At 70.8% G+C, this 24,315-nt stretch overlaps 3 protein-coding genes and 2 long non-coding RNA genes across 32 annotated transcripts; 3 read left to right on the top strand and 2 right to left on the bottom strand.

Moving 5' to 3' along the window:
* The first annotated feature begins 848 nt into the window (after positions 1–848).
* On the top strand, positions 849–6,604 carry CCNQ (cyclin Q). Its single transcript, XM_066984663.1, has 6 exons — positions 849–1,080; positions 1,418–1,716; positions 1,809–1,987; positions 2,831–2,956; positions 3,692–3,906; positions 6,459–6,604. The coding sequence occupies exons 1-3, from the start codon at positions 926–928 to the stop codon at positions 1,964–1,966; spliced, it is 612 nt and encodes a 203-aa protein (XP_066840764.1). The 5' UTR covers positions 849–925; the 3' UTR covers positions 1,967–1,987; positions 2,831–2,956; positions 3,692–3,906; positions 6,459–6,604.
* A 536-nt stretch (positions 6,605–7,140) lies between these two features.
* Positions 7,141–13,520, bottom strand: LOC125181644 (red-sensitive opsin-like). Its single transcript, XM_066984668.1, is given in 9 exon segments — positions 7,141–7,254; positions 8,881–8,982; positions 8,984–9,121; positions 9,896–10,061; positions 10,868–11,036; positions 12,080–12,140; positions 12,142–12,231; positions 12,233–12,378; positions 13,415–13,520. Coding segments are annotated over 9 exon segments (1,092 nt in total).
* Positions 9,767–15,641, top strand: LOC136787454 (uncharacterized). 5 transcript variants are annotated; one of them, XR_010826882.1, is made up of 4 exons: positions 9,767–9,962; positions 10,901–11,158; positions 12,085–13,309; positions 13,441–15,641. It is a non-coding gene; the product is annotated as an uncharacterized lncRNA (long non-coding RNA). The 5 variants fall into 5 exon arrangements; XR_010826881.1 differs by having other exon boundaries at positions 9,916–10,053; XR_010826879.1 differs by lacking the exon at positions 9,767–9,962 and having other exon boundaries at positions 11,022–11,158; positions 12,085–12,660; positions 12,741–13,309.
* Positions 15,642–16,038: 397 nt separating this feature from the next.
* LOC106029414 (blue-sensitive opsin-like) lies at positions 16,039–23,356 on the bottom strand. Its single transcript, XM_066984658.1, is given in 7 exon segments — positions 16,039–16,174; positions 17,779–18,018; positions 21,175–21,340; positions 21,426–21,484; positions 21,486–21,569; positions 21,571–21,596; positions 22,827–23,356. Coding segments are annotated over 7 exon segments (1,089 nt in total). The 5' UTR covers positions 23,212–23,356; the 3' UTR covers positions 16,039–16,045.
* Positions 16,124–19,716, top strand: LOC136787455 (uncharacterized). 24 transcript variants are annotated; one of them, XR_010826908.1, is made up of 7 exons: positions 16,124–16,263; positions 16,352–16,740; positions 16,823–16,893; positions 16,979–17,066; positions 17,724–18,041; positions 18,852–18,932; positions 19,262–19,710. It is a non-coding gene; the product is annotated as an uncharacterized lncRNA (long non-coding RNA). The 24 variants fall into 24 exon arrangements; XR_010826907.1 differs by having other exon boundaries at positions 17,754–18,041; positions 19,262–19,707; XR_010826906.1 differs by having other exon boundaries at positions 17,816–18,041; positions 19,262–19,687.
* Positions 23,357–24,315: the final 959 nt, after the last annotated feature.

The following is a 24,315-nucleotide window of genomic DNA, read 5'->3' as shown; positions in this document are numbered from 1 at the left end:
TCGGAGGCTCCGCCCACTTAGGCCCCGCCCCTACAAACCCCGCCCACTTAAGCCCCGCCCCCAGCCCCGCCCACCCACCGAAGCCCCACAAACAGGCCCCGCCCCCAACAGGCCCCGCCCCCCGAGGCCGCACCCGAGGCCCCGCCCACCCTGACCCCGCCCACTCAAGCCCCGCCCCTCCGAGGCTCCGCCCCCTCCGAGGCCCCGCCCCCCCAGGCCCCGCCCACCTGCACCAGCCCCTCCTCCTCCTCGCCGCACAGCAGCAGCTCCGCCCCCAGCCGCAGCACCTCTGGGGTCAGCGGGGGGTCAGGGGGTCAGCGGGGGGTCAGGGGGTCACGGCGGGGGCAGGGGGTCACGGCGGGGGCAGGGGGTCACGGCGGGGTCAGGGGGCGGGGCCTCACCTCGCGCCCGCCGCTCCTCGGGCAGCGCCGCCAGGCGGGGCCGCAGGGGGGGTACACGCTGCGGGGGGGGGGGGGGGTGTCACGTGGGTGGGAGCGGGGTCACGTGACGGGGGACTGTCACGTGACGGGGGAGCCAGCAGGCCCCGCCCCTTCCCCCCCCCCCCCTTTACCGGCAGCTCAGCTCCAGCAGCTCCTGGGGGGGGGAAGGGGGAGGCGTTTTACGACCGCGGAGCTTTTGCGACAGTCGCGCTTTCCGGCACCCGCGCTTTCCGGCCCCGCCCCCATTCCCTTTCCCGCGCTTTCCGGCCCCGCCCCCTCCCCGCTCCCGCGCTTTACGACAGCGCGCCCTCCCCCTTCCGCGCGTTACGGCCCCGCCCCCTCGCTTCACGACACCCCTCCCCTCCCCGTGTCCGCGCTTTACGGCCCCCCTCCCCGCCCCTCCCCCACCTGCAGCCGCTCCGCCGCCGCCGCCTCCATTCGGCGCCGTCCGCGCGCGCCCGCCGCTGATTGGCCCCGCGCGGCGCATGCGCGCCGATGGGCCCCGCCCCCCGCGGCCCGGCGGCCAATCGGAGCGCGCGGAGCGGCTGCGAGGCTCCGCCCCCTCCGGGCCCCGCCTCCCGGAAGTGCGTCAGGGCCGCGCCGGGCCCGGGGCCGCTGCGGGAGCGCGGGGCGGTGAGGGGTGAGGCGGGGCCGGGTCACGTGGGGCGTGACGTCACGGCGGGGCGGCGGGCGTGACGTCAGCGGTGCGGGGAGGGGGCCGTGTGACATCCCTGCTAAGGGGCCGTGACGTCACGTCCTCGTGACCGCGGGCGGGGGCGGGGCCTGACGTCACGCCATGACGTCATGCGGAGAGGGCGGTGCTGCGGTGGGCAGGGCGTGACGTCACGGGGGAGGGGCTGGGCTACAGGTGGCTGCTGGGCGTGACGTCACGGGTTGTCCCGTGCGATGTCACAGACTGCCGGTGTGATGTCACAGGGCCCGTGACATCATCGGTGCCCCTGTGATGTCACCGGCAGGCTGCGTGACGTCAGCAGTGCCCCTGTGGCGTCATCACCGCTCCGGGTGGCGCCGCTGAGCGCCCCCAGCTGCTGCCCCTATGGCATCGCCGCCTCGCCGCGTGACGTCACGGGCCGCCCGTATGACGTCACCGCCCGCCCGTGTGACGTCACCGCCTGCCCGTGTGACGTCACCGCCCTCCCGCGCCACGTCCCGGCCCGCCCGCGCCGCGTCCCCCCCGCCCCGCCCCGCTCGCCGCCCCCGGACCCGGCGGAGGCGCGGCGCCGCTTCCGCGTCTCGCGCTTCATCATGGAGGCCGGTAAGCCCTGCCCCCCCCATTACATCACCATGACGTCACCGTGACATCACCACGACGTCACTGTGACGTCACCGTGACGCGGGTCCCCGCAGGCGTGCGGCTGGGGCTGGGCTCGGCGGCGCTGGGCACGGCGCTCGGGGCCTTCCAGCGCTTCGCCCGCGCCGCCCGCGCCCCCCCGACCCCCTGCTGGTGGCCGCCGCCGCCCTGCTGCTGGCCGGCAAGGCCCAGGGGCGGGGCCTCGCGCCCGTGACGTCATCAACGTCACCCACAGGTAACCGCCCCTCCCCCCACACACCCCCACCGCGGGACACGCCCCTCCCACCAGCCACGCCCCCTCCACACCCCCTCCCTCCGCTCCCTGCTGCGAGCCCCTCTGGACACCGTGGCCCCGCCCACTGTGAGACCACGCCCCCTCTGAAGCCACGCCCATCTCTGTGAAGCCACGCCCCCTCACACAAAGCCACGCCCCCTCAACATCCCCCCCCCCAGCTCTCTGCTGTGGGTCCCCTCCCTGAGGCCCCTCCCTGCCGCGAGGCCACGCCCCCCTGAGCAAACCACGCCCCCTTGGCGAGGCCACGCCCACCCCTACACAAGCCACGCCCCCACAGGCCCCTCCCTCCACAAGCCCCTCCCTCACCTCTCCCACCCCCTCCATCCCGTGAAGCCCCGCCCACCGCGAAGCCCCACCCACCACGAAGCCACGCCCCTCTCGGTGGCCACGCCCCCCTCCGCAAAGCCACGCCCCCTCCCTGCCCCCATCCCTGCTGTGAGCCCCTCCCTGCCACGAAGCCCCGCCCCTCCTTGTAGGCCCCGCCCCCGAACAAACCACGCCCCTTTCGTGAAGCCACGCCCCCAAACAAACCACGCCCCTCTTCGAGGCCACGCCCCCTCGGGGAGGCCCCGCCTCCTCGTGATGAGGTCCCGCCCCTCGTGATGAGGCCCCGCCCCCTCGCCACGAGGCCCCGCCCCCTCGCCACGAGGCCCCGCCCCCTCGCCACGAGGCCCCGCCCCCTCAGCGTGAGCCCCGCCCCCTCAGCGTGAGCCCCGCCCCCTCAGCGTGAGCCCCGCCCCCTCAGCGTGAGCCCCGCCCCCTCAGCGTGAGCCCCGCCCCCAGGTGCCTGCACCCCGGGGAGCCCCCCGGCCCCGGGGCCGCCCTGGGGCTGCGCGAGAGCCTGGGGCGCTGCGAGCTGCTGCTGCTGCGCGTCCTGCGCTTCCGCCTCGCCGCCCCCAGCCACACAAGGTGAGGGGGGCCGCGCCCCGGGACCCCCACGGACCCCGGGACCCCCCCGGACCCCGGGACCCCCCAACCCCGGGACACCCCCCCAAAACCCCGCAGCCCCCGGGGACCCCCGCGGGACCCCCCTTCCCCAAATGCCCCCCCCCCTTGGGGGTTGGGGACCCCAATGGGCCCCCCAAACCCCCGGGACCTTCCCCTGACCCCGGGACCCCCCCAGACCTGGGACACCCCCTCCAAAACCCTGCAGCCCCAGGGGACCCCCGCGGGAACCCCCTTCCCCAAATGCCCCCCCTTGGGGTTGGGGGACCCCAATGGGCCCCCAGCCCCCCCAAACCCCTCTGGGCCCCCCCAGAGCCCCCCCAGAGCCCCCCCTCCACCCCCTCCGGGCCCCCAGCCCCCTCAATCCCCCCAACCCCCCCAAACCCCTCTGGGCCCCCCCATCCCCCTCAATCCCCTATGGGCCCCCAGCCCCCTCAAATCCCCTCTACCCCCTCCAGCCCCCCAATCCCCTCCGGGCCCCCCCCAGCCCCCCCTCCAGCCCCCCCAGCCCCCTCAATCCCCCCCAAACCCCTCTGGGCCCCCAGCCCCCCAAAACCCCTCCAGCCCCCCCCCCAGCCCCCTCAATCCCCCCAGACCCCTCCGTGACCCCCCCAGGCCCCCACCCCAATCCCAGCCCCCTCAATCCCCCCCAGACCCCTCCGTGCCCCCCCCCGGTGACCCCCCTGCCCCCCCCCCCAGTACCTGCTGCAGTACCTGCTGGCGCTGGGCCGCTGGGGCCGCCGGGGGGCTGGGGCAGCCGCGGGTGCCGGGGGTGGCGTGGGCGCTGCTGCGGGACGGGGCCGCGGGGGGCTGGGGCTGCGCCACCCCCCAGCACCTGGCCGCCGCCGCCCTGCTGCTCGCCATGGCGCTCTGCGGGACCCCGCCCCCCCGGGGGCGCCCCCAGGTGGTGGCAGGTGAGGGGGGGGCGCTGGGGGGGGCTGGGGGGGTGATGGGGGAGTGGGGGGCTGGGAGGGACTGGGGAGCACTGGGAGGGACTGGGAGGGACTGGGGGGTGATGGGGGGAGTGGGGGAACTGGGAGGGGACTGGGGGGACTGGGAAGGGGTGATGGGGGAGTGGGGGGCTGGGGGGTGATGGGGGGAGTGGGGGGCTGGGAGGGACTGGGGAGCACTGGGAGGGACTGGGAAGGGGTGATGGGGGGAGTGGGGGGGCTGGGGGGCACTGGGAGGGACTGGGAGGGTGATGGGGGGAGTGGGGGAACTGGGAGGGGACTGGGGGGGACTGGGGAAGGGGTGATGGGGGGAGTGGGGGGGGCTGGGAGGGCACTGGGAGGGGTGATGGGGGGAGTGGGGGGGCACTGAGAGGGACTGGGAAGGGGTGATGGGGGCACTGGGAGGGACTGGGGGGCACTGGGGAGAGGTGATGGGGGAGTGGGGGGGGGACTGGGAGGGGACTGGGAGGGACTGGGGAGCACTGGGGGGGACTGGGAGGGGTGATGGGGGGAAGTGGGGGAACTGGGAGGGGACTGGGGGAACTGGGAAGGGGTGATGGGGGGAGTGGGGGGGCACTGGGAGGGACTTGGGGGGGTGATGGGGGAGTGGGGGGGCACTGGGAGGGGTGATGGGGGGAGTGGGGGGGGACTGGGAGGGGACTGGGAGGCACTGGGGGGGACTGGGGGGGGGGTGATGGGGGGAGTGGGGGGACTGGGGGGGGGACTGGGGGGCACTGGGGAGGGGTGATGGGGGGAGTGGGGGGGGCTGGAGGGAACTGGGAGGGACTGGGGAGCACCGGGGGGGACTGGGAGGGGTGATGGGGGGAGTGGGGGAACCGGGAGGGGACTGGGGGGGACTGGGAAGGGGTGATGGGGGCACTGGGAGGGACTGGGGGGCACTGGGAAGGGGTGATGGGGGGAGTGGGGGGGGGGATGGGGGGAACTGGGAGGGACTGGGGAGCACTGGGGGGGACTGAGAGGGGTGATGGGGAGAGTGGGGGAAGTGGGAGGGGACTGGGGGGGACTGGGAGGGGACTGGGAGGGCACTGGGAGGGACTGGGGGGGGTGATGGGGGGAGTGGGGGAACTGGGAGGGGACTGGGGGGGGACTGGGAAGGGGTGATGGGGGCACTGGGAGGGACTGGGGGGCACTGGGGGGGGACTGGGGGGGACTGGGAAGGGGTGATGGGGGTACTGGGAGGGACTGGGAAGGACTGGGAAGGGGTGATGGGGGGAGTGGGGGGGGCTGGGGAGGTGATGGGGGGAGTGGGGGGGGCTGGGGGGGGCACTGGAGGGACTGGGGAGGGGTGATGGGGGGAGTGGGGGGCTGGGAGGGACTGGGGAGCACTGGGGGGGACTGGGGAGGGGTGATGGGGGGGAGTGGGGGGGCTGGGGGGCACTGGGGGGGTGATGGGGGGAGTGGGGGAACTGGGAGGGGACTGGGGGGTCTGGGGAGGGGTGATGGGGGGAGTGGGGGGGGACTGGGGGGCACTGGGAGGGACTGGGGGGCTCTGGGGGGCACTGGGGGGGTGATGGGGGGAGTGGGGGAACTGGGAGGGGACTGGGGGGTCTGGGGAGGGGTGATGGGGGGAGTGGGGGGGACTGGGGGGCACTGGAGGGACTGGGGGGCTCTGGGGGGGACTGGGGAGGGGTGATGGGGGGAGTGGGGGGGGCTGGGGGGCACTGGGAGGGACTTGGGGGGGTGATGGGGGGAGTGGGGGGGCACTGGGAGGGGACTGGGAGGCACTGGGGAGCACTGGGGGGGACTGGGAGGGGTGATGGGGGGAGTGGGGGGGCTGGGGGGGGACTGGGGGGCACTGGGGAGGGGTGATGGGGGAGTTGGGGGGCTGGGGGGGCACTGGGAGGGACTGGGGGCACTGGCGAGGGATGATGGGGGCACTGGGGGGGACTGAGGGGCACTGGGAAGGGGTGATGGGGGAGTGGGGGGGGGGACTGGGAGGGACTGGGGAGCACTGGGGGGGACTGGGAGGGTTGATGGGGGCACTGGGGGGGGACTGGGAGCACTGGGGAGGGGTGATGGGGGGTGTGGGGGGAACTGGGAGGGATTGGGGGGCACTGGGGGGAAACTGGGAGGGACTGGGATGGACTGGGAAGGGGTGATGGGGGGGTGTAGGGGGGGCACTTGGGGGGAACTGGGAGGGACTGGGGGGGCTGGAAGGGACTGGGGAGACTGGGAGGGACTCAGAGCGCTGGATAGGGGTGATGGGGGGGATTGGGAGGGACTGGGGGGGACTGGGAGCACTGGGACAGAGTGATGGGGGGAGTGGGGGGCACCGGGGAGTACTGGGAGGGACTGGGAGCACTGGCGGGGTGGTTATGGGAAGGACTGGGCGCACTGGGAGGGCACTGGGAGGACTGGGGGGGGACTGGGTGGGATATGTGGAAACTGGGGGGGCACCGGGCGGGACTTGGGGGGGGCACTGGGCGGGGACTGGGGGGGGGCACCGGGCGGTTCCGGCCGTACTGGGAGCCCCAAACTGGTGCCCCCCCCCCCAGGTGCTGAGCCCGTCGCTGAGCCCCGCGGAGCTGGCGCAGATCCTGCGGGAGCTGCTGGAGCTCTACGGCACCGACAGCGCCGGGGGGGGCGCGGCGGGGTGCAGCCACGGCTAATGAAGGGCTCCCGGCGGGGCCTTAACGAGAAACCGCTAATTAGAGGCGTTAATTGGGCCGGGAACCGCCCCCCCCCCCCCCCCCCCCGCCGGGCGCCGTTCCCGCCCTTTTCCCTCAGCACGCGCCGTTCCCCGCCCTTTTCCCTCAGGGCGGCGCGCGCCGCTCCCGCCCTTTTCCCAGCCAATCGCCGCCCTCCGCCCGCTTCCCGCTCGCCCCGCCTCGGCCAATCACCGCGCGGCATCCTCCCCGCCGCGCCGATTGGAGGAGGCGCCTCCTCCCTCCCTCCCTCCCTCCCTCCGCGGGAGGGCGGGGCCTCGCGGAGACGGACAGCCCCGCTCGCCAACCGCCGCGCGGCGCGCCGGAGCGCCGCTCCCCCATTGGCCGCGGGCTACAGAAGGTCCGAGCCTTTATTGGCTACAGCGGGGGGCGGGGCTGTACAGGGGGGCGGGGGCGTTGCCGCGGCGACGGCGGGGCGGGAAGCGGGGCGGTAACCATGGCGACGGCCGCGGCCTAGTCGGCGGCCTAGGCCCCGGAGCGGGCCCCGGAGGCGGCGCCGCCGGCCCCGGCCCTACGCGGGCGCCACGGAGGAGCTGGAGACGGAGGAGACCTCGGTGCGGGACGCGGACACCTCGGAGCCGTCGTCAACCTTGCGGCCGAACAGCTGCAGGATGCAGTTACGGAACTGCGCGGCGGGGGGGAAACGGGGGGGGTCAGGGGCACGGCGGGGCCGCGGCCCGGCCTGCACGGCCCGTGGCGGCCCCACAGCCCCCAGCCCCACACCGAGCCCCACAACAACCCACGGCAGCCCCCTGCCCCCACAGCCCCCAGCCCCACACCGAGCCCCACAACAACCCACGGCGGCCCCACGGCAGCCCCACACCGTGCCCCACACGTCCCTGCCCCACAGCCCGTGTCCTGGCCCCACGTCTCTCAGCCCGGCCCCACAACAACCCGTGGCAGCCCCACAGCCCCCTGCCCCCACGTCCTGTCTTCCATCCCAGCCCCACGTCCTGCGTCGTGGCCCCACAGCCCAGCCCCACGGCCCCCAGCCCCACACCGTGCCCCACACAGCCCATGGCAGCCCCACAGCCTGCCCCACGCCCCCCAGCCCCATTCCCCATCCCACCCCACGCCCCCCAGCCCCCACACCCTGCCCCACAGCCCACCCCACATCGCCCAGCCCCATTCCCCATCCCACCCCACGCCCCCCAGCCCCATTCCTCATCCCACCCGACACCCCCCAGCCACACCCCACACCCAGCCCCATATCCCCCAGCCCCACAGTCCACCCCACGCCCCCCATCCCGCCCCACGCCCCCCCAGCCCCATTCCCCAGCCCACCCCGCATCTCCCAGCCCCACATCCCACATGCCCCATCCTGCGCCACACCCCCCAGCCCCACACCCTGCCCCACAGCCCGTGTCCTGGCCCCACGTCCCTCAGCCCGGCCCCACAACAACCCGTGGCAGCCCCACAGCCCTCAGCCCCACAGCCCCCTGCCCTACACCGTGCCCCCACAGCCCCCTGCCCCACGTCCTGTCTTCCATCCCAGCCCCACGTCCTGCGTCGTGGCCCCACGGCCCCCAGCCCCACACCGTGCCCCACACAGCCCATGGCAGCCCCACAGCCCGCCCCACGCCCCCCAGCCCCATTCCTCATCCCACCTGACACCCCCCAGCCACACCCCACACCCAGCCCCATATCCCCCAGCCCCACAGTCCACCCCACGCCCCCCATCCCGCCCCACGCCCCCCAGCCCCATTCCCCAGCCCACCCCGCATCTCCCAGCCCCACCCCACAACCAACCCCACATCTCCCAGCCCCACATCCCACACCCCCCATCCTGCGCCACACCCCCCAGCCCCACACCCTGCCCCACAGCCCACCCCACACCCCCCAGCCGCATTCCCCATCCCACCCCACATCCCCCAGCCCCAACCCAATGCCCCGACCCACATCCCCCAACCCCATTCCCCATCCCGCCCCACGCCCCCCATCCGCCCCACAGCCCCCAGCCCCATTCCCCATCCCACCCCACAGCCCCCAGCCCCCACCCCACACCCAGCCCCATATCCCCCAGCCCCATTCCCCATCCCACACCTGGCCCCCCAGCCCCATTCCCCATCCCACCCCATGCCCCCCATCCTGCCCCATGCCCCCCATCCTGCCCCACGCCCCCCAGCCCCATTCCCCATCCCGCCCCACGCCCCCCATCCCGCCCCACACCCCCACCCCCACTCCCCATCCTGCCCCACGCCCCCCAGCCCCCCCATCCCACCCCACACCCCCGCCCCGCGCCCCCCCGCACCTGGCGGTTCATGAAGACGTAGATGATGGGGTTGTAGATGGTGGCGCTCTTGGCGAAGTAGGCGGGCAGCGCGGCCGCCAGCGGGTGGAAGGCGTAGCCGGGGGTTGGCGGCGGCGAAGCAGGCGAAGCAGGTGTAGGGCCCCCAGCAGAGGCAGTAGGCCGCGATCATCACCACCACCATGCGCGACACCTCCTTCTCCGCCTTCTGCGTCGACTCCGACTCCTTCTGCTGCGCCGCCACCTGCGGGGGGGGGCCGGGGGGGGTCGGGGGGGGGTTAATGGGGCTGGGGGGGGTCAATGGGGCTGGGGGGGGTTGATGGGGGTCAATGGGGTGTGGGGGGTGTCGGTGGGGCTGGGGGGAGTCAGTGGGGCTGGGGGGTCAATGGGGCTGGGGGGGTCAATGGGGTGTGGGGGGGTCAATGGGGTGTGGGGGAGGTCAATGGGGATGGGGGGCAGGGGGGCTGGGGGGGGTCGGTGGGGGCTGGGGGGAGCTGGGGCTGGGGGGGTCAATGGGGCTGGAGGGGGTGGGGAGGATCAGGGGGTCTGGGGGGGTCAACAGGGCTGGGGGGCAGCGGGGGGGAGCAGGGGGGTCAGTGGGGCTGGGGGGGGGTCGGTGGGGCTGGGGGGGCAGTGGGACAGGAAGGGAGGGAGGGGATCAGTGGGGGGGGATTGGGGGCAGTGGGGCAGGAGGGGATCAGTGGGGGGGGAGAGAAGAAGGGGGTCAGTGGGGCAGGGGGGGTCAGTGGGGCAGGGGGGGGATCAGTGGGGGGGGTCAGTGGGGCAGGAAGGAGAGGATGGGGGTCAGTGGGGCGGGGAGGGATCAGTGGGGCAGGGGGGGATCAGTGGGGGGGGTCAGTGGGGCAGGAAGGAGAGGATGGGGGTCAGTGGGGCGGGAGGGGATCAGTGGGGCAGGGAGGGCAGCGGGGCGCGGATCGGGGTCAGGAAGGAATCAGTGGGGCCGGGAGGGGCTGGGGGTCCTGGGGGGGTCCCGGGGGGGTTCCTGGGGGGGGCTCACCGCGCGGATGGCGAGCCAGACTTGCAGGTAGCAGAGCACGATGATGGCGAGGGGGAAGAAGCAGCAGGTGAGCATCAGCACCACCATGTAGGACTGCACGCCCGGGTCCGAGCTGCCGCTGAACACGTCGGGGCCGCACGACGTCTTCAGCCCGTGGGGCCAGTACCTGCGCGGGGCGCGTGGGGCCGTGGGGCGGCCGTGGGGCGTCTAGGGGGTGGCTAGGGGGCACGGGGGTGGCCGTGGGGGTGGCCATGGGGCAGCCATGGGGCGGCTGTGGGGCACAGGGTGGCGATGGGGGTGGCTCTGAGGTGGCTATGGGGCAGCTGTGGGGTGCCTGTGGGGCACAGGGTGGCTATGGGGTGGCTGTGGGGCACGGGGCGGCCATAGGGTGGCCATGGGGTGGCTGTGGGGCAGCTATGGGGTGCCTATGGGGCAGCTGTGGGGTGCCTATGGGGTGGCTATGGGGCACAGGGTGGCCACGAGGTGGCTCTGAGGTGGCTATGGGGCAGCTATGGGGTAGCTATGGGGTGGCTATGGGGCACAAGGTGGCCATGGGGTGGCTCTGAGGTGGCTATGGGGCACGGGGTGGCTATGGGGTGGCCGTGGGGTGGCTATGGGGTGGCTGTGGGACACAGGGTGGCTATGGGGCAGCTATGGGGTGCCTATAGGGTGGCTGTGGGGTGGCTATGGGGCACGGGGTGGTCATGGGGTGGCTCTGAGGTGGCTATGGGGTGGCTATGGGGCGGCTGTGGAGCAGCTATGGGGCAGGACAGCTGTGGGGCAGGCTATAGGGTGGCCGTGGGGTGGCTGTGGGGCAGTCGTGGGGCACCTATGGGGCAGGGCAGCTATTGGGCAGCTATGGGACACAGTGGCCATGGGGCAGCTATGGAGAAGCTATGGGGCAGCCGTGGGACAGCCATGGGGGAGGCTATGGGGCAGCCGTGGGGCAGCCGTGGGGCAGCCCCCCCCCACCTGCTCCAGCCGAAGATGGGCGGCGCGGTCCAGGCGCAGGACCAGAGCCAGGAGAAGAGGATCCCGGCCACCGCCAGCCGCCCGTCGAACTTGACGTTGCCGAAGGGCTTGCACACCACGAACCAGCGCTCCCACGAGATGATGGCCAGCGACCACAGCGCCGTGATGCCTGCGGGGCGGCCCGCGGCGCTGCGACCCACGGCGCGGGGACCCACGGCGCAGGGACCCATGGCGCAGGGACCCATGGCGCTGCCACCCACGGTGCGCAGACCGACGGCACGCGGACCCCCGGTGCGTGCCCCCCCCCCCGTGGCTGTGCTGCCTCGCTCCCTGCCCCACATCTGGGCCCCACGGCGCTCTGTGTGCCCGTTCCTGGCCCCGCATCCCTGAGGTCCCGCGGCTCCCGGCCCCACAGCTCTCAGCGCCCCTGTGGGTCCCAGCCCCACATTTCCCAGCCCCACATTTCCCAGCCCCACGTCTCCCACTCCTCTGCTTCCCAGCCCCACGCCTCTCTGCCCCACAGCTTCCAGCCTCACGTTTTCCAGCCCCACTTCTCCCAGCGCCCCACAGCTCCCAGCCCCATCATTCCCAGTGTCCCAAAACTTCCCGCTCCCAGTGCCCCATTTCCCAGCCCCCACATTTCCCAGCCCCACATTTCCCAGCCCCACACCCCTCAGTGCCCCACATCTCCCAGCTCCAGCCCCCACACCTCCCAGCCCTACAATTCCCAGTGTCCCAAAACTTCCCCCTCCCAGCCCCACACCTCCCAGTGCCCCACACCCCCAGCCCCACACCTCCCAGTGCCCCCATCTCCCAGCCCCACACCTCCCAGTGCCACACCCCCCAGCCCCACACCCCCAGCCCCGCATCTCCCAGCCCCACACCTCCCAGTGCCCCATCTCCCAGCCCCACACCCCCCAGCCCCACACCCCCAGCCCCACACCTCCCAGTGCCCCATCTCCCAGCCCCACACCCCCCAGCCCCACACCCCCAGCCCCACACCTCCCAGTGCCCCATCTCCCAGCCCCACACCCCCCCAGCCCCACACCCCCAGCCCCACACCTCCCAGTGCCCCATTTCCCAGCCCCACACCCCCAGCCCCACACCTCCCAGTGCCCCCATCTCCCAGCCCCCACACCTCCCAGTGCCCCACACCTCCCAGTGCCCCACATTTCCCAGCCCCACCCCCCCCACCTCCCCCCGCCCTCTCACCGCAGGCGGACACGGTGTAGCCCTCGACGACGCAGAGCGGGTGGCCCAGCACGAAGTACCCCCGAGATCTGGTTGATGACGCTGATGGTGCTGGCGATCACCGTCTCGCCCAGGTCGGCCACGGCCAGGTTGACCAGGATCCAGTTGAGGGGGGTGCCGCAGCTTCTTGAACTTCCAGGTGGCCACCAGCACCAGCCCGTTGGTGAACACCGACGCCACCACCACGAAGATCATCCACAGCGACGTCAGGTTGTACACCCAGCGCGGCGCGATGTGGTAGTTGGGGCCCTCGAACGGACCTGCGGCGGCACCGCGTCACGACCGGGTGACACCGGCACTGGGTGACACCAGCATCAGGTGACACTGGCACCGGGTAACACTGGAACCAGGCAGCACCAGCACCGGGTGACGCCGACACCGGGTGACACCAATACTGGGTGACGCTGGAACCGGGTGGCACCAGCACCGGGTGATACCAGCATTGGGTGACACCGGCACCGGGTGACACCAGCACCGGGTGACACACATACTGGGTAGCACTGGCGCCGGGTGACACTGGAACCGGGCAGCACCAGCACCAGGTAACACCGGCACCGGGTGACACCAGCAACGGGTGACACTGGCACCAGTTGATGCCAACACCAGGTGACACCAATACCAGCTGGCACCGGCACCAGGTGACACCGGCACCGGGTGACACCACCAATGGGGAACCACGCAACTGGGTGACACGGCCACCGGGTGACACCGGCACCGGGTGACACCATCAATGGAGAACCGTGCAACCGGGTGACACCACCACCGGGGGAACTGGGTGACACCGACACCAGGTAACACCGGCACCGGGTGACGTGCCCGCCAAGTGACACCGGCACCAGGGAACCACACCACCGGGTGACACGGCCACCGGGTAACACTGGCACTGGGTGACACGGGCAGTGGAGAACCACGCAACCGGGTGACACGGCCACTGAGTGACACCGGCACCGGGGAACCACAGAACCCAGTGACACCGGCACCAGGTGACACCGGCACCAGGGAACCACGCAACCGGGTGACACGGCCACCGAGTGACACCGGCACTGAGTGACACCGGCACTGGGGAACCACGGAACCGGGTGACACCGGCGCCAAGTGACCCCGGCACCAAGTGACACCGGCACCAAGTGACACCGGCACCGGGTGACACCGGCACCAGGGAACCACGCAACCGAGTGCCACCACCACCAGGCAAGGCCACCGCCGGGTGCCACGGCCACCAGGCAAGGCCACCACCGGGTGCCACCGCCACCAGGCAAGGCCACCGCCGCCGCCGCCCGCCCGCGCCGCGCTCACCGCGGGTGTTGTTGCTGTTGGTGTAGGTGAAGACGCTGTCCCGCGTCGTGTCCTCGTCCTCGTGCCGCCGGCGCGCGGCGAACGCCGCCTCCCAGCCCGCCGCCATGGTGCTGCCGCCGCCGGGGGCGCCGGGGCCGCTCTTATCCCCCCCCTCGGATTACCCGGCCCCCCCCCCCAGCCCCCCCCGCGCCCCCTGATCCCTTAATTGGGGGCGGGGGGGGGGGGGGGGCAGCGGCCCCGCGTCACCCGGACGGGCCCGGGGTGACCGGGCTGAGGGCGGCCGCTAATCCCAAGGGACGGGCGGGGGGCTCGGCGCTATGGGGCGCGCCGTGGGGCGGCCGGCAGCCCCGCCTGGTTGGGGGGCTCAGCCCTGGGGGGCTCGGCCCTATGGGGCTTGGCCCTATGGGGCTCGGCGCTATGGGGCTCGACCCTATGGGGCACGCCATGGGGTGGACGGCAGCCCCACGTGGTTGGGGGGCTCAGCCCTATGGGGCACGATCCTATGGGGCACGCCGTGGGGCAGCCTGCAGCCCCACATGGTTGGGGGGCTCGGCGCTGTGGGGCTCGATCCTATGGGGCTCGGCGCTGTGGGGCTCGACCCTATGGGGCACGCCATGGGGTGGGCGGCAGCCCCATGTGGTTGGGGGGCTCGGCCCTATGGGGCTCGACGCTATGGGGCTCGGCCCTATGGGGCACACCGTGGGGCAGCCTGCAGCCCCACATTGTTGGGGCCCGGCGCTATGGGGCACACCATGGGGTGGCCTGCATGGTTGGGGGGCACAGCCCCATAGGATGCCCTACAGCGGGCATTCTGCTCTGCCCCATAGCGGGGCTCCAGCCCCACTTCTGCCCCATAGCGAGACTCCCACCCCCCTCCTGCCCCATAGCGGGGCTCCAGCCCCCCTCCAGCCCCCCTCCTGCCCCATAGCAGGGCTACAGCCCCACTCCTGCCCCACTCCTGCCCCATAGCAAGACTCCCACCCCCCTCCTGCCCCATAGCGGGGCTCCCACCCCCCTCCCGCCCCACAGCGTCCGCCGTGGGTCCCCACGGTTACATCACGGGGGGGCACCGGCACTGGGCCAAGTAGGGCGGGGGGGGGGGGGGAAGGGGGGGCGCCCCCCGGCCCCCAGCCCCCTTAAAAATAGCCCAAAGCCCTCATTAGCAATTAGGGGATTAACGAGGGGCCCCGAGGCGGGGGCCGCCCCACGGCTGCCGTGGGGCGCTGCCCCTAATCCCGCCGCGCCCCCCCCTAATCCGGGGATTTTCGGGGTCGCCCCGGGGGAGCGCGATTAGGGGGGGGGGGGGGGCAGGGGCCGCCGTAATCTGGCGGCGCGGAAAAGGGGGCGCCCGGCCGGGCACGGGGAGAGCGGTGGGGCGGCCGCCGGGGCGTGGGGCGCCGTGGGGCAGGGGCCGTGGGGCGCTGTGGGGCACGGTCCGTGCGCCCCCCCCCCCAGGTGCTCTCCCCACGGCACCCCGAGGGCCCGGAGATGGAGGCAGATAAGTGCTGGGGGGTGTGGGGAGATGTGGGGCGGGGGGGATGTGGGGTGATGGCGGTTGTGGGGCGCTGTGGGGCGGGGGTGGTTATGGGGTACTATGGGGTGATGGTAGTTGTGGGGCGCTGCGGGGTGGGGGTGGTTGTGGGGCGATGTGGGGCAGGGGGGATGTGGGGTGCTGTGGGGCGGGGGTGGTTGTGGGGCGCTATGGGGCAGGGGTGGCTGCGGGGCGCTGTGGGGCTGGCTGGGCGCTGTAGGGTGTTGGCGGCTATGGGGCGCTGTGGGGCTGGATCCCTTACGGGGCGCTAAGGGGCGAGGGGGGGGGCACCCATGGGGCGGCTGCGGGGCCGCTGTGGGGCAGGGAACCCGCGGGGCGAACCCGTGCCCCACAGGGGAGCCGCGGGACCCATGGGACGCGTGGGGGGGGGGGGCGACGCTGTGGGGCTGCGGGTCCTGTGGGGCTCCATGGGGCAGCCGTGGGGCACTGTGGGGCAGCCGTGGGTCCTGTGGGGCTCCGTGGGGCAGCCGTGGGGCAGCCGTGGGTCCTGTGGGGCAGCCGTGGGTCCTGTGGGGCTCCGTGGGGCAGCTGTGGGGCTCCGTGGGGCAGCCGTGGGTCCTGTGGGGCAGCCGTGGGTCCTGTGGGGCTCCGTGGGGCAGCTGTGGGGCACTGTGGGGCAGCCGTGGGTCCTGTGGGGCGCCGTGGGGCCGTGCCCCGCCGTGGGGCCGTGCGGCAGGAATTCCGCTAGTTCTGAACTGTCTCTGCCGCGAGCTCACTACTAGCAGAACTCGGCCGCGCGGCCCCCCCGCCGTGGGGCGCCCCACACCGCCCCCCCCACCCCACATCCCCCCCCCACCGCACCCCAACAAACACCTGTGAGGCCGGGGGCTGCGTCTCCAGCCTTTAATGCCGCGGGGGTTATGTACAACGGGGGGGGGGGGGGGGGGGGGCTGCCCCACGGCGGGCGCCCCACGCTTGGGGGGCGGCCGCAGCCCCACGCTGCTGGGGGGGAGCCCGGGGTGTGGGGCTGGGGCTGGGCCTGCCGTGGGGCAGAGCTCGCCGTGGGGCAGGGCCCGCCGTGGGGCAGGGCCCCCCGTGGGGCAGGGCTCGCCGTGGGGCAGGGCCCGCCGTGGGGCAGCCTACGCGGGCGAGACCTGGCTGGAGGAGACGGAGGAGACCTGGGTGGCCTGCGAGGAGCCCGAGACGTCGTCCTCGTCCCCGAAGGGGCTCCTCCCGCAGAACACCAGCTTCAGCATGCACGAGCGGAACTGCGGGCACCGCACCCAGCCCCACGTCACCCGCGGCACCGCCACCCACGGAGGCACCGCGACCCACGGGGGCACCACGACCCATAGAGGTAACGCAACCCATAGGGGCACCGCGACCCATAGGGGCACCGCGACCCATGGAGGCACCGCGACCCATGGAGGCACCACGACCCATAGAGGTAACGCGACCCATGGAGGCACCGCGACCCATGGAGGTAACGCGACCCATGGAGGCACCGCGACCCATAGAGGTAACGCGACCCATGGAGGCACCGCGACCCATGGAGGTAACGCGACCCATGGAGGCACCGCGACCCATAGAGGTAACGCGACCCATGGAGGCACCGCGACCCATAGAGGTAACGCGACCCATGGAGGCACCGCGACCCATAGAGGTAACGCGACCCATGGAGGCACCGCGACCCATGGAGGCACCGCGACCCATGGAGGCACCGCGACCCACGGCACCATGACTCACGGCACCGCAACCCATAGGGGCACCACGACCCATGGAGGCGCCGTCACCCACAGTACCGCAACCCATAGGGGTACCGTGACCCATAGAGGTACCGTGACCCACAGCACCGCTACCCATAGGGGCACCGCGACCCATAGAGGTACCGTGACCCACAGCACCGTGACCCATAGGGGCACCGCGACCCATAGAGGTACCGTGACCCACAGCACCGTGACCCATGGAGGCACTGCGACCCGTAGAGGTACCGCGACCCATAGGGGTACCGTGACCCACAGCACCGCGACCCATAGAGGCACCGTGACCCATAGCAACACTGTCACCCGCAGCACCATGACCCATAGCGGTTCTGAGACCCATAGAGGTACCGTGACCCATAGCAACACCGCAACCCACAGCAGCTCCGAGACCCACAGGGTAACCCTGGCCTGGTGGGGTGGCCCCTACTGGTGTCACTGGGGGGGACTGGGAGGGACTGGGGGGGGCTGGGAGGGGCTGGGGGGACTGGGGCATGTCATGGGGATGTCAGTGGGGGGGTTGCTGGGGTCTTACTGGGAGCGACTGAGTGCTACTGGGACCTCACTGCGTGCTGCTGGGATCTTACTGGGCTCTTACTGGGTGTCAGTGGGAGCTTACTGGGCTCACTGCGTGCTGCTGGGACCTTGCTGGGTACCACTGGGAGTGACTGGGTGCTCTGGGACCTCACTGGGACCTTACTGGGTGTCACTGGGAGTAACTGGGTGCCCTGGGACCTCACTGGGACCTTCCTGGGTGCCCTGGGACCTAACTGGGGCCTTACTGGGTGTCACTGAGACCTTACTGGGTGTCACTGGGAGTAACAGGGTGTCACTGGGAGTAACTGGGTGCCTTGGGACCTTACTGGGTGCTGCTGGGACCTTACTGGGCTCTTAATGGGTGCTGCTGGGACCTTACTGGGACCTTACTGGGTACCACTGGGAGTAACTGGGTGTCGTGGGACCTCATTGGGTGCTGCTGGGCGCCACCCCCAGCCTGCCCCCACCCCGTTAACCCCGCCCCATTTAGACCCGCCCCCATTTGACCACGCCCCTTTAGGCCCCACCCCTTTAGGCCCCACCCCTTTAGGCCCCGCCCCCGCGGCCCCGCCCACCTGCTTGTTCATGAGGACGTAGATGACGGGGTTGTAGACGGTGGAGGACTTGGAGAAGACGGAGGGCACGGAGGCCAGCCCCACCTCGAAGCTGCGCCCGCGGTGCGTCACCACCCAGAGCGCGAAGGCCGTGTAGGGCGCCCAGCAGAGCAGGAAGCCCAGCACCATCACCACCACCATCTTGGTCACCTCGCGCTCCGCCTTCTGCGTGCTGGCCGACTGCTCCTGCTGCCGCGCCACCTGCCGCGGGCGGGACGGCAACGGTAAGGCGCGGGGCGTGACGCCATTGACGTGGGGCGTGACGTCATTGACATACAGTGTGACGTCACTGACGTGGGGCGTGACGCCGTTGACATACAGTGTGACGCCGTTGACGTGGGGCGTGACGTCACTGACGTGGGGCGTGACGCCGTTGACATACAGCGTGACGCCGTTGACGTGGGGTGTGACGTTGTTGATGTGGGGCAGGGCGTCATTGACGTGGGGCGTGACGTCATTGACATACAGTGTGACGTCATTGACATACAGTGTGACGTCATTGACATACAGTGTGACGTCGTTGACGTGGGGCAGGGCGTTGTTGACATGGGGCATGATGTCATTGACACACGGTGTGACGTCATTGACGTGGGGCGTGACATCGCTGACATGGGGCAGGGCGTCATTGACGTGGGGCGTGACGTCACTGACATGCAGCGTGATGTCATTGACATACAGCGTGACGTCACTGACATGGGGCAGGGCATCGTTGACATGGGATGTGATGTCATTGACATGGGGCGTGATGTCATTGACATACAGTGTGACGTCGTTGACATGGGGAGTGACATCATTGACGTGGGGCAGGGCGGCATCGATGTGGGGCATGACGTCACTGACGTGGGGCGTGACGTCATTGACATACAGTGTGACATCATTGACGTGGGGCAGGGCGTCGTTGACATGGGGCGTGACGTCACTGACATGGCACGTGACATCATGGATTGGCGTGTGACGTCATTGACGTGGGGCAGGGTGTCACTGACATGGGGCGTGACGTCATTGACATACAGTGTGACGTCATTGACATACAGTGTGACGTCATTGACATAAAGTGTGACATCATCGATGTGGGCTGTGACATCATCGGTGTGGGGCGTGACGTCATCAATAAGGTACGGCACAGGGCGTCGTTGGCGTGGGGCGTGACGTCATTGATATGGGATGGGACGCCATTGACCGGGGGGTGACGTCATTGCCAGGGAGTGGGACACTGACACAAGGTGTGACATCATCGAGCAGGGGGTGACGTCACTGACGTGGGAGGGAGCATCCCTGCCACGGGGCGGGGCGTCACTGGTGCGGCATGTGACATCACTGCCACGGGATGTGACGTCATCGTGACGGGGAGGGGACCTCATTGCCCTGGGGACACGCGGGGACGTGACATCAGCACCGTGGGGGCGTGACGTCATTGCTACCGGATGTGACATCATCACCGCAGGGAGGTGGCGGCAGGGATGTGGGGACACGCGGGGACGTGACGTCATTATCATAGGGACGTGACATCAGCGCCACAGGGGCGTGACATCATCACCGCGGGGGCACGGTGTCACCACCCTCAGGTCACGTGGGGCCGTGACGTCATGACAGGGGAAGTGACGTCATCACCGCGGGGACGTGACATCACCACCGCGGGCACAAGGGGAAGTGACGTCACCACGGGGACGCCCTGAGACAGCGCCACCGGCACTGGGGCCGTGACGTCACAGCGATGACGTCACAGCGATGACGTCACAGCCATGATGTCACAGCCATGATGTCACGGCGATGACGTCACGGCGATGACGTCACCGGTGTCCCCCCACCTCCCCAATAAAGGCCCCCGGCACCGCCCCCGCCTCCGTCTGGGTCGGCGCTGCGCCGCGCGCGGGGGGCACGGGGCGGGGGGTGCCTGGGGACAGCCAATGGCAGGCGGGGACACCCCGGGGACGGCCAATGGCAGCCAGCGATGCCCCCATGTCCCCCAGCGACCCCTAACGGCACCCCAGTGGTGCCCCAGTGACTCCCAATGGTGCCCCATGACCCCAAGGGCACCCCAGTGCCCCCAGTGACCCCCAGCGGCCCCCCAGTGACCCCCGCTGGCACCCCATGGCTCCCAGCGACCCCCAGGGACACCCCAGTGACCCCAAGGGCTCCCAGTGACACCCAGTGGCACCCCATGGTGCTCAGGAACCCCCAGCGGTGCCCCGTGATCCCCCAGTGACACCCCCATGACACCCAGTGACCCCCCAATGATGCCCCAATGACCCCCAACCAGCCCCAATGACACCCAATGACCTCCCAGTGACACCCAATGAGCCCCAATGACACCCAATGACCTCCAACCAGCCCCAATGACCCCCCAGTGACACCCAATGGCCGCCCAATGACCCCCAATGACCCCCAACAAGCCCCAATGACACCCAATGACCTCCCAGTGACACCCAACGAGCCCCAATGACACCCAATGACCTCCAACCAGCCCCAATGACCCCCCAGTGACACCCAATGGCCGCCCAATGACTCCCAATGACCCCCAATGACCCCCAACCAGCCCCAATGACACCCAATGACCCCCCAGTGACACCCAACCAGCCCCAATGACCCCCCAATGACACCCAATGACCCCCAACCAGCCCCAATGACTCCCAATGACCCCCCAATGAACCCCAACAAGCCCCAATGACCCCCAGATGACTCCCAATGAAGCCCAACGAGCCCCAACAACCCCCCAGTGACACCCCAGTGACTCCCAATGAGCCCCAATGACACCCAGTGACCCCCAACCAGCCCCAGTGACACCCAATGACCCCCCAGTGACACCCAATGACCCCCCAACGAACCCCAACCAGCCCCAATGACCCCCCAATGACCCCCAGTGACACCCAACCAGCCCCAATGACCCCCCAATGACACCCAATGACCCCCAACCAGCCCCAATGACACCCAATGACTCCCAATGACCCCCCAATGAACCCCAACAAGCCCCAATGACCCCCAGTTGACTCCCAATGAAGCCCAACGAGCCCCAACAACCCCCCAGTGACACCCCAGTGACTCCCAATGAGCCCCAATGACACCCAGTGACCCCCAACCAGCCCCAGTGACACCCAATGACCCCCCAGTGACACCCAATGACCCCCAACGAACCCTAACCAGCCCCAATGACCCCCCAATGAACCCCAGTGACACCCAACCAGCCCCAATGACACCACCAATGACACCCAATGACTCCCAGTGACACGCAACCAGCCCCAATGACCCCCCAATGACACCCAATGACACCCAATGACTCCCAATGACCCCCAACCAGCCCCAATGACCCCCCAGTGACCCCCCCCAGTGACCCCCCCGTGCCCCCCCGGCGGCACTCACGGCGCGCAGCGTGATGAGCAGGCGCCCGTAGGAGAAGACGATGATGGCGAGGGGCACGCCGAAGCAGAAGCAGAAGAGGAAGAGGACGTAGGACTCATTGTTCCACTTGTTGCCCGTCGTGTACCAGTCGGGGCCGCACGAGCACTGCAGCCCCTCGGGGATGTACCTGGGGGCGGCGACGGCCACGCTGGCACCGGCCCTGTGCCCCCCCGCCCCCGCGGTGCCCCCCCCCCCCCCCGGCCGGCCCCCACCTGCTCCAGCCGAAGAGCGGCGGCGCTGAGGCCACCAGCCCCAGCACCCAGGTGGCCGCGCAGCCCCAGCACCGCGTGGCTGCCCCGGAAGGTGAAGTTGCCCAGGGGCTTGCAGATCACCAGGAAGCGCTCGAAGGCCACCACCCGCCAGCGACCACAGGCTCACCATGCCTGCGGGCGGCACCGCGTCCTCCTGTGCCCGTGGCCCCGCGGCCCCATGGCCCCACGGCCCCATATCCCTGCGTCCCCGTGGCCCTATATCCCTATGTCCCTGTGGCCCTATACCCCTATGGCCCTATATCCATATGTCCCCACGGCCCCATATCCCTGTGTCCCCACGGCCCCCTGTCCACGTCCCCCTGTCCCCGGTAGTCTCTGCATCCCCACGTCCCCACGCGCTGGTGTCCCGCGTGCCCCACATCCACACGGACCCAACGTCCCCACGCCCAACGTCCCCACACCCCCAAATTCCCCATGTCCTGATGTCCCCACACCCCGTGTCCCCGCACCCCCAATGTCCCCACATCCCAACGTCCCCACATCCCCATGTCCCACACACCCAACACCCGATGTCCCCACGTCCCCACGTCCCCGCATCCATCCCAACGTCCCCGCATCCCCATGTCCCCGCGTTCCGCACACCCGGTGCCCCATGTCCCAACGTCCCCACGTCCCCGTGTCCCAATGTCCCCATGTCCAACGTCCCCACGTCCCCGCGTCCCCATGCCCTGCGTCCCAATGCTCCATGTCCCAATGTCCCCACATCCCAATGTCCCCGCGTCCCACAAAACCCAATGCCCCATGTCGCCACGTCCCAACATCCCCATGTCCAATGTCCCTGCGTCCCCATATCCCCACGTCCCCGCATCCCAATGCCCCGTGTCCCAACGTCCCCATGTCCCAATGTCCCTACATCCCAACGTCCCCGCGTCCCACACACCCAATGCCCCATGTCCCCGTGTCCCCACATCCCTGTGTCCCAACATCCCTGCACCCCAATGTCCCCGTGTCCCAATGTCCCCACGTCCCAACTCCCTCTGTCCCCGTGGCCCAGTGTCCCCGCACCCCAATGTCCCCCTGTCCCCACATCCCCGTGTCCCAACGTCCCCACATCCCAACGCCCTGTGTCCCCGTGTCCCAATGTCCCCGCACCCCAATGTCCCCACGTCCCAACGCCCTGTGTCCCTGTGGCCCGACGTCCCCACACCCCAACATCCCCGCACCCCAACGTCCCCGTGTCCCAACGTCCCCATGTCCCAACGCCCTGTGTCCCCAGCGTCCTCACATCCCCGTGTCCCAACGTCCCCCGCACCCCAACGTCCCCGTGTCCCAACGCCCCCACGTCCCAACGCCCTGCATCCCCGTGGCCCGACGTCCCCACGTCCCCGCGCCCCCCGCTACCTCCCAGGGTGGCGGCGAAGCCCTCGATCTTGCAGGCGGTGGGCCCCAGGGCGAAGTACATCTGGGAGAAGCTGTAGAAGGCGGTGGTGGAGCCGACGCAGATGACGAGGAGGTTGGAGACCGCCAGGTTGACCAGGATGTAGTTGAGGTGCGAGCGCAGCTTCTTGTACTTGGCGGTGCAGAAGATGGTGAGGCTGTTGATGGGCACCCCCAGCGCGATCAGCACGAACATGAACACCGACATCCCCCGGAAGACCCCCGGGCTGCCCAGGTGGGTCTGCGGCACCAGGAAGGGGCTGAGCGCCGTCAGGTTGGGCGCGTCCAGCGCCATCGGGATGTAGAAGTCCTCCGGGAGCTCGTCCCGCGCCGGCTGCGGCTGGCGCATGGCGGGGAGCGGGAGCGGGACGCGGGGAACGGGGGTGAAGACGGTGGGTGAGGGTGAAGGCAGCGGGTGGGGGGTGAGGAAGACCAGTGGGGATGAAGGCTATGGATGGGGATGAAGACAACGGGTGGGGATGAAGACAACGGGTGGGGACGAAGACAGTGGTTGGGGATGAAGACGCAACAAATGGGGATGAAGACAGCGGGCGGGGATGAAGACGACCGGTAGGGATGAAGACTACGGATTGGGATGAAGACAACGGGGAGCGATGAAGACAATGGCTGGGGATGAAGAAGACCAGTGGGGATGAAGACAGTGGGTAGGGATGAAGACAACGGTTGGGGATGAAGCCGACCGGTAGGGATGAAGACTGCGGATCGGGATGAAGACAACGGGGAGCGATGAAGACGCAGCAAATGGGGATGAAGACAAGGGTTGGGTTGAAGGCTACGGTTGGGGTTGAAGAAGACCAGTAGGGATGAAGACTATGGATGGGGACGAAGACAATGGAGGGGGACGAAGACAACGGAGGGGAACGAAGACAACGGTTAGGGTTGAAGAAGACCGGTAGGGATGAAGACTATGGTTGGGGATGAAGGCGCACCAAATGGGGAGGAAGACAACAGACGAGGATGAAGACAACGGTTGAGGACGAAGACAACGGGTAGGGACGAGGACGCAACAAACTGGGATGAAGACAACGGACAGGGACGGAGACAGCGGCGCGGGATGGAGGCGCAACGAAGGGCGATGAAGACAACGGGCGGGGATGAAGACGCGCGGTAAGGACGAAGCCCACGGGTGGGGACGAGGCCGCCCCAACGGGGGACGAAGGCGACGGCCGGGACGAAGACCCCGCGGGCGGGCGGGCGGGGGGCCGGCGCGGGGCCCTTTATAGGGTGGGGGCCGGGGGGGGCGGGGGGGCGGGGGCCGGGCCCCCCCCCGGGGCTGAGCCCGCGGCCAAGCGGGGCTGAGCCGGGCTGAGCCGCCGCCGCGCCGGCCAAGCCGGGCTGAGCCGCCCCAAAGCCGCTTTGGGGGCTCCTAATCGCGCCCCAGCCCCGATTAGCGCCTGCTTGGGGGGGCGGGGGGGGCACCGGCCCCCCCCCA

This window comes from Anser cygnoides, chromosome 29, assembly GCF_040182565.1.
Source record: "Anser cygnoides isolate HZ-2024a breed goose chromosome 29, Taihu_goose_T2T_genome, whole genome shotgun sequence".
NCBI lineage: Eukaryota > Metazoa > Chordata > Aves > Anseriformes > Anatidae > Anser > Anser cygnoides.
The sequence above is the reverse complement of the archived record's forward strand: the minus strand, read 5'-3'. Positions and strand labels throughout refer to the sequence as shown.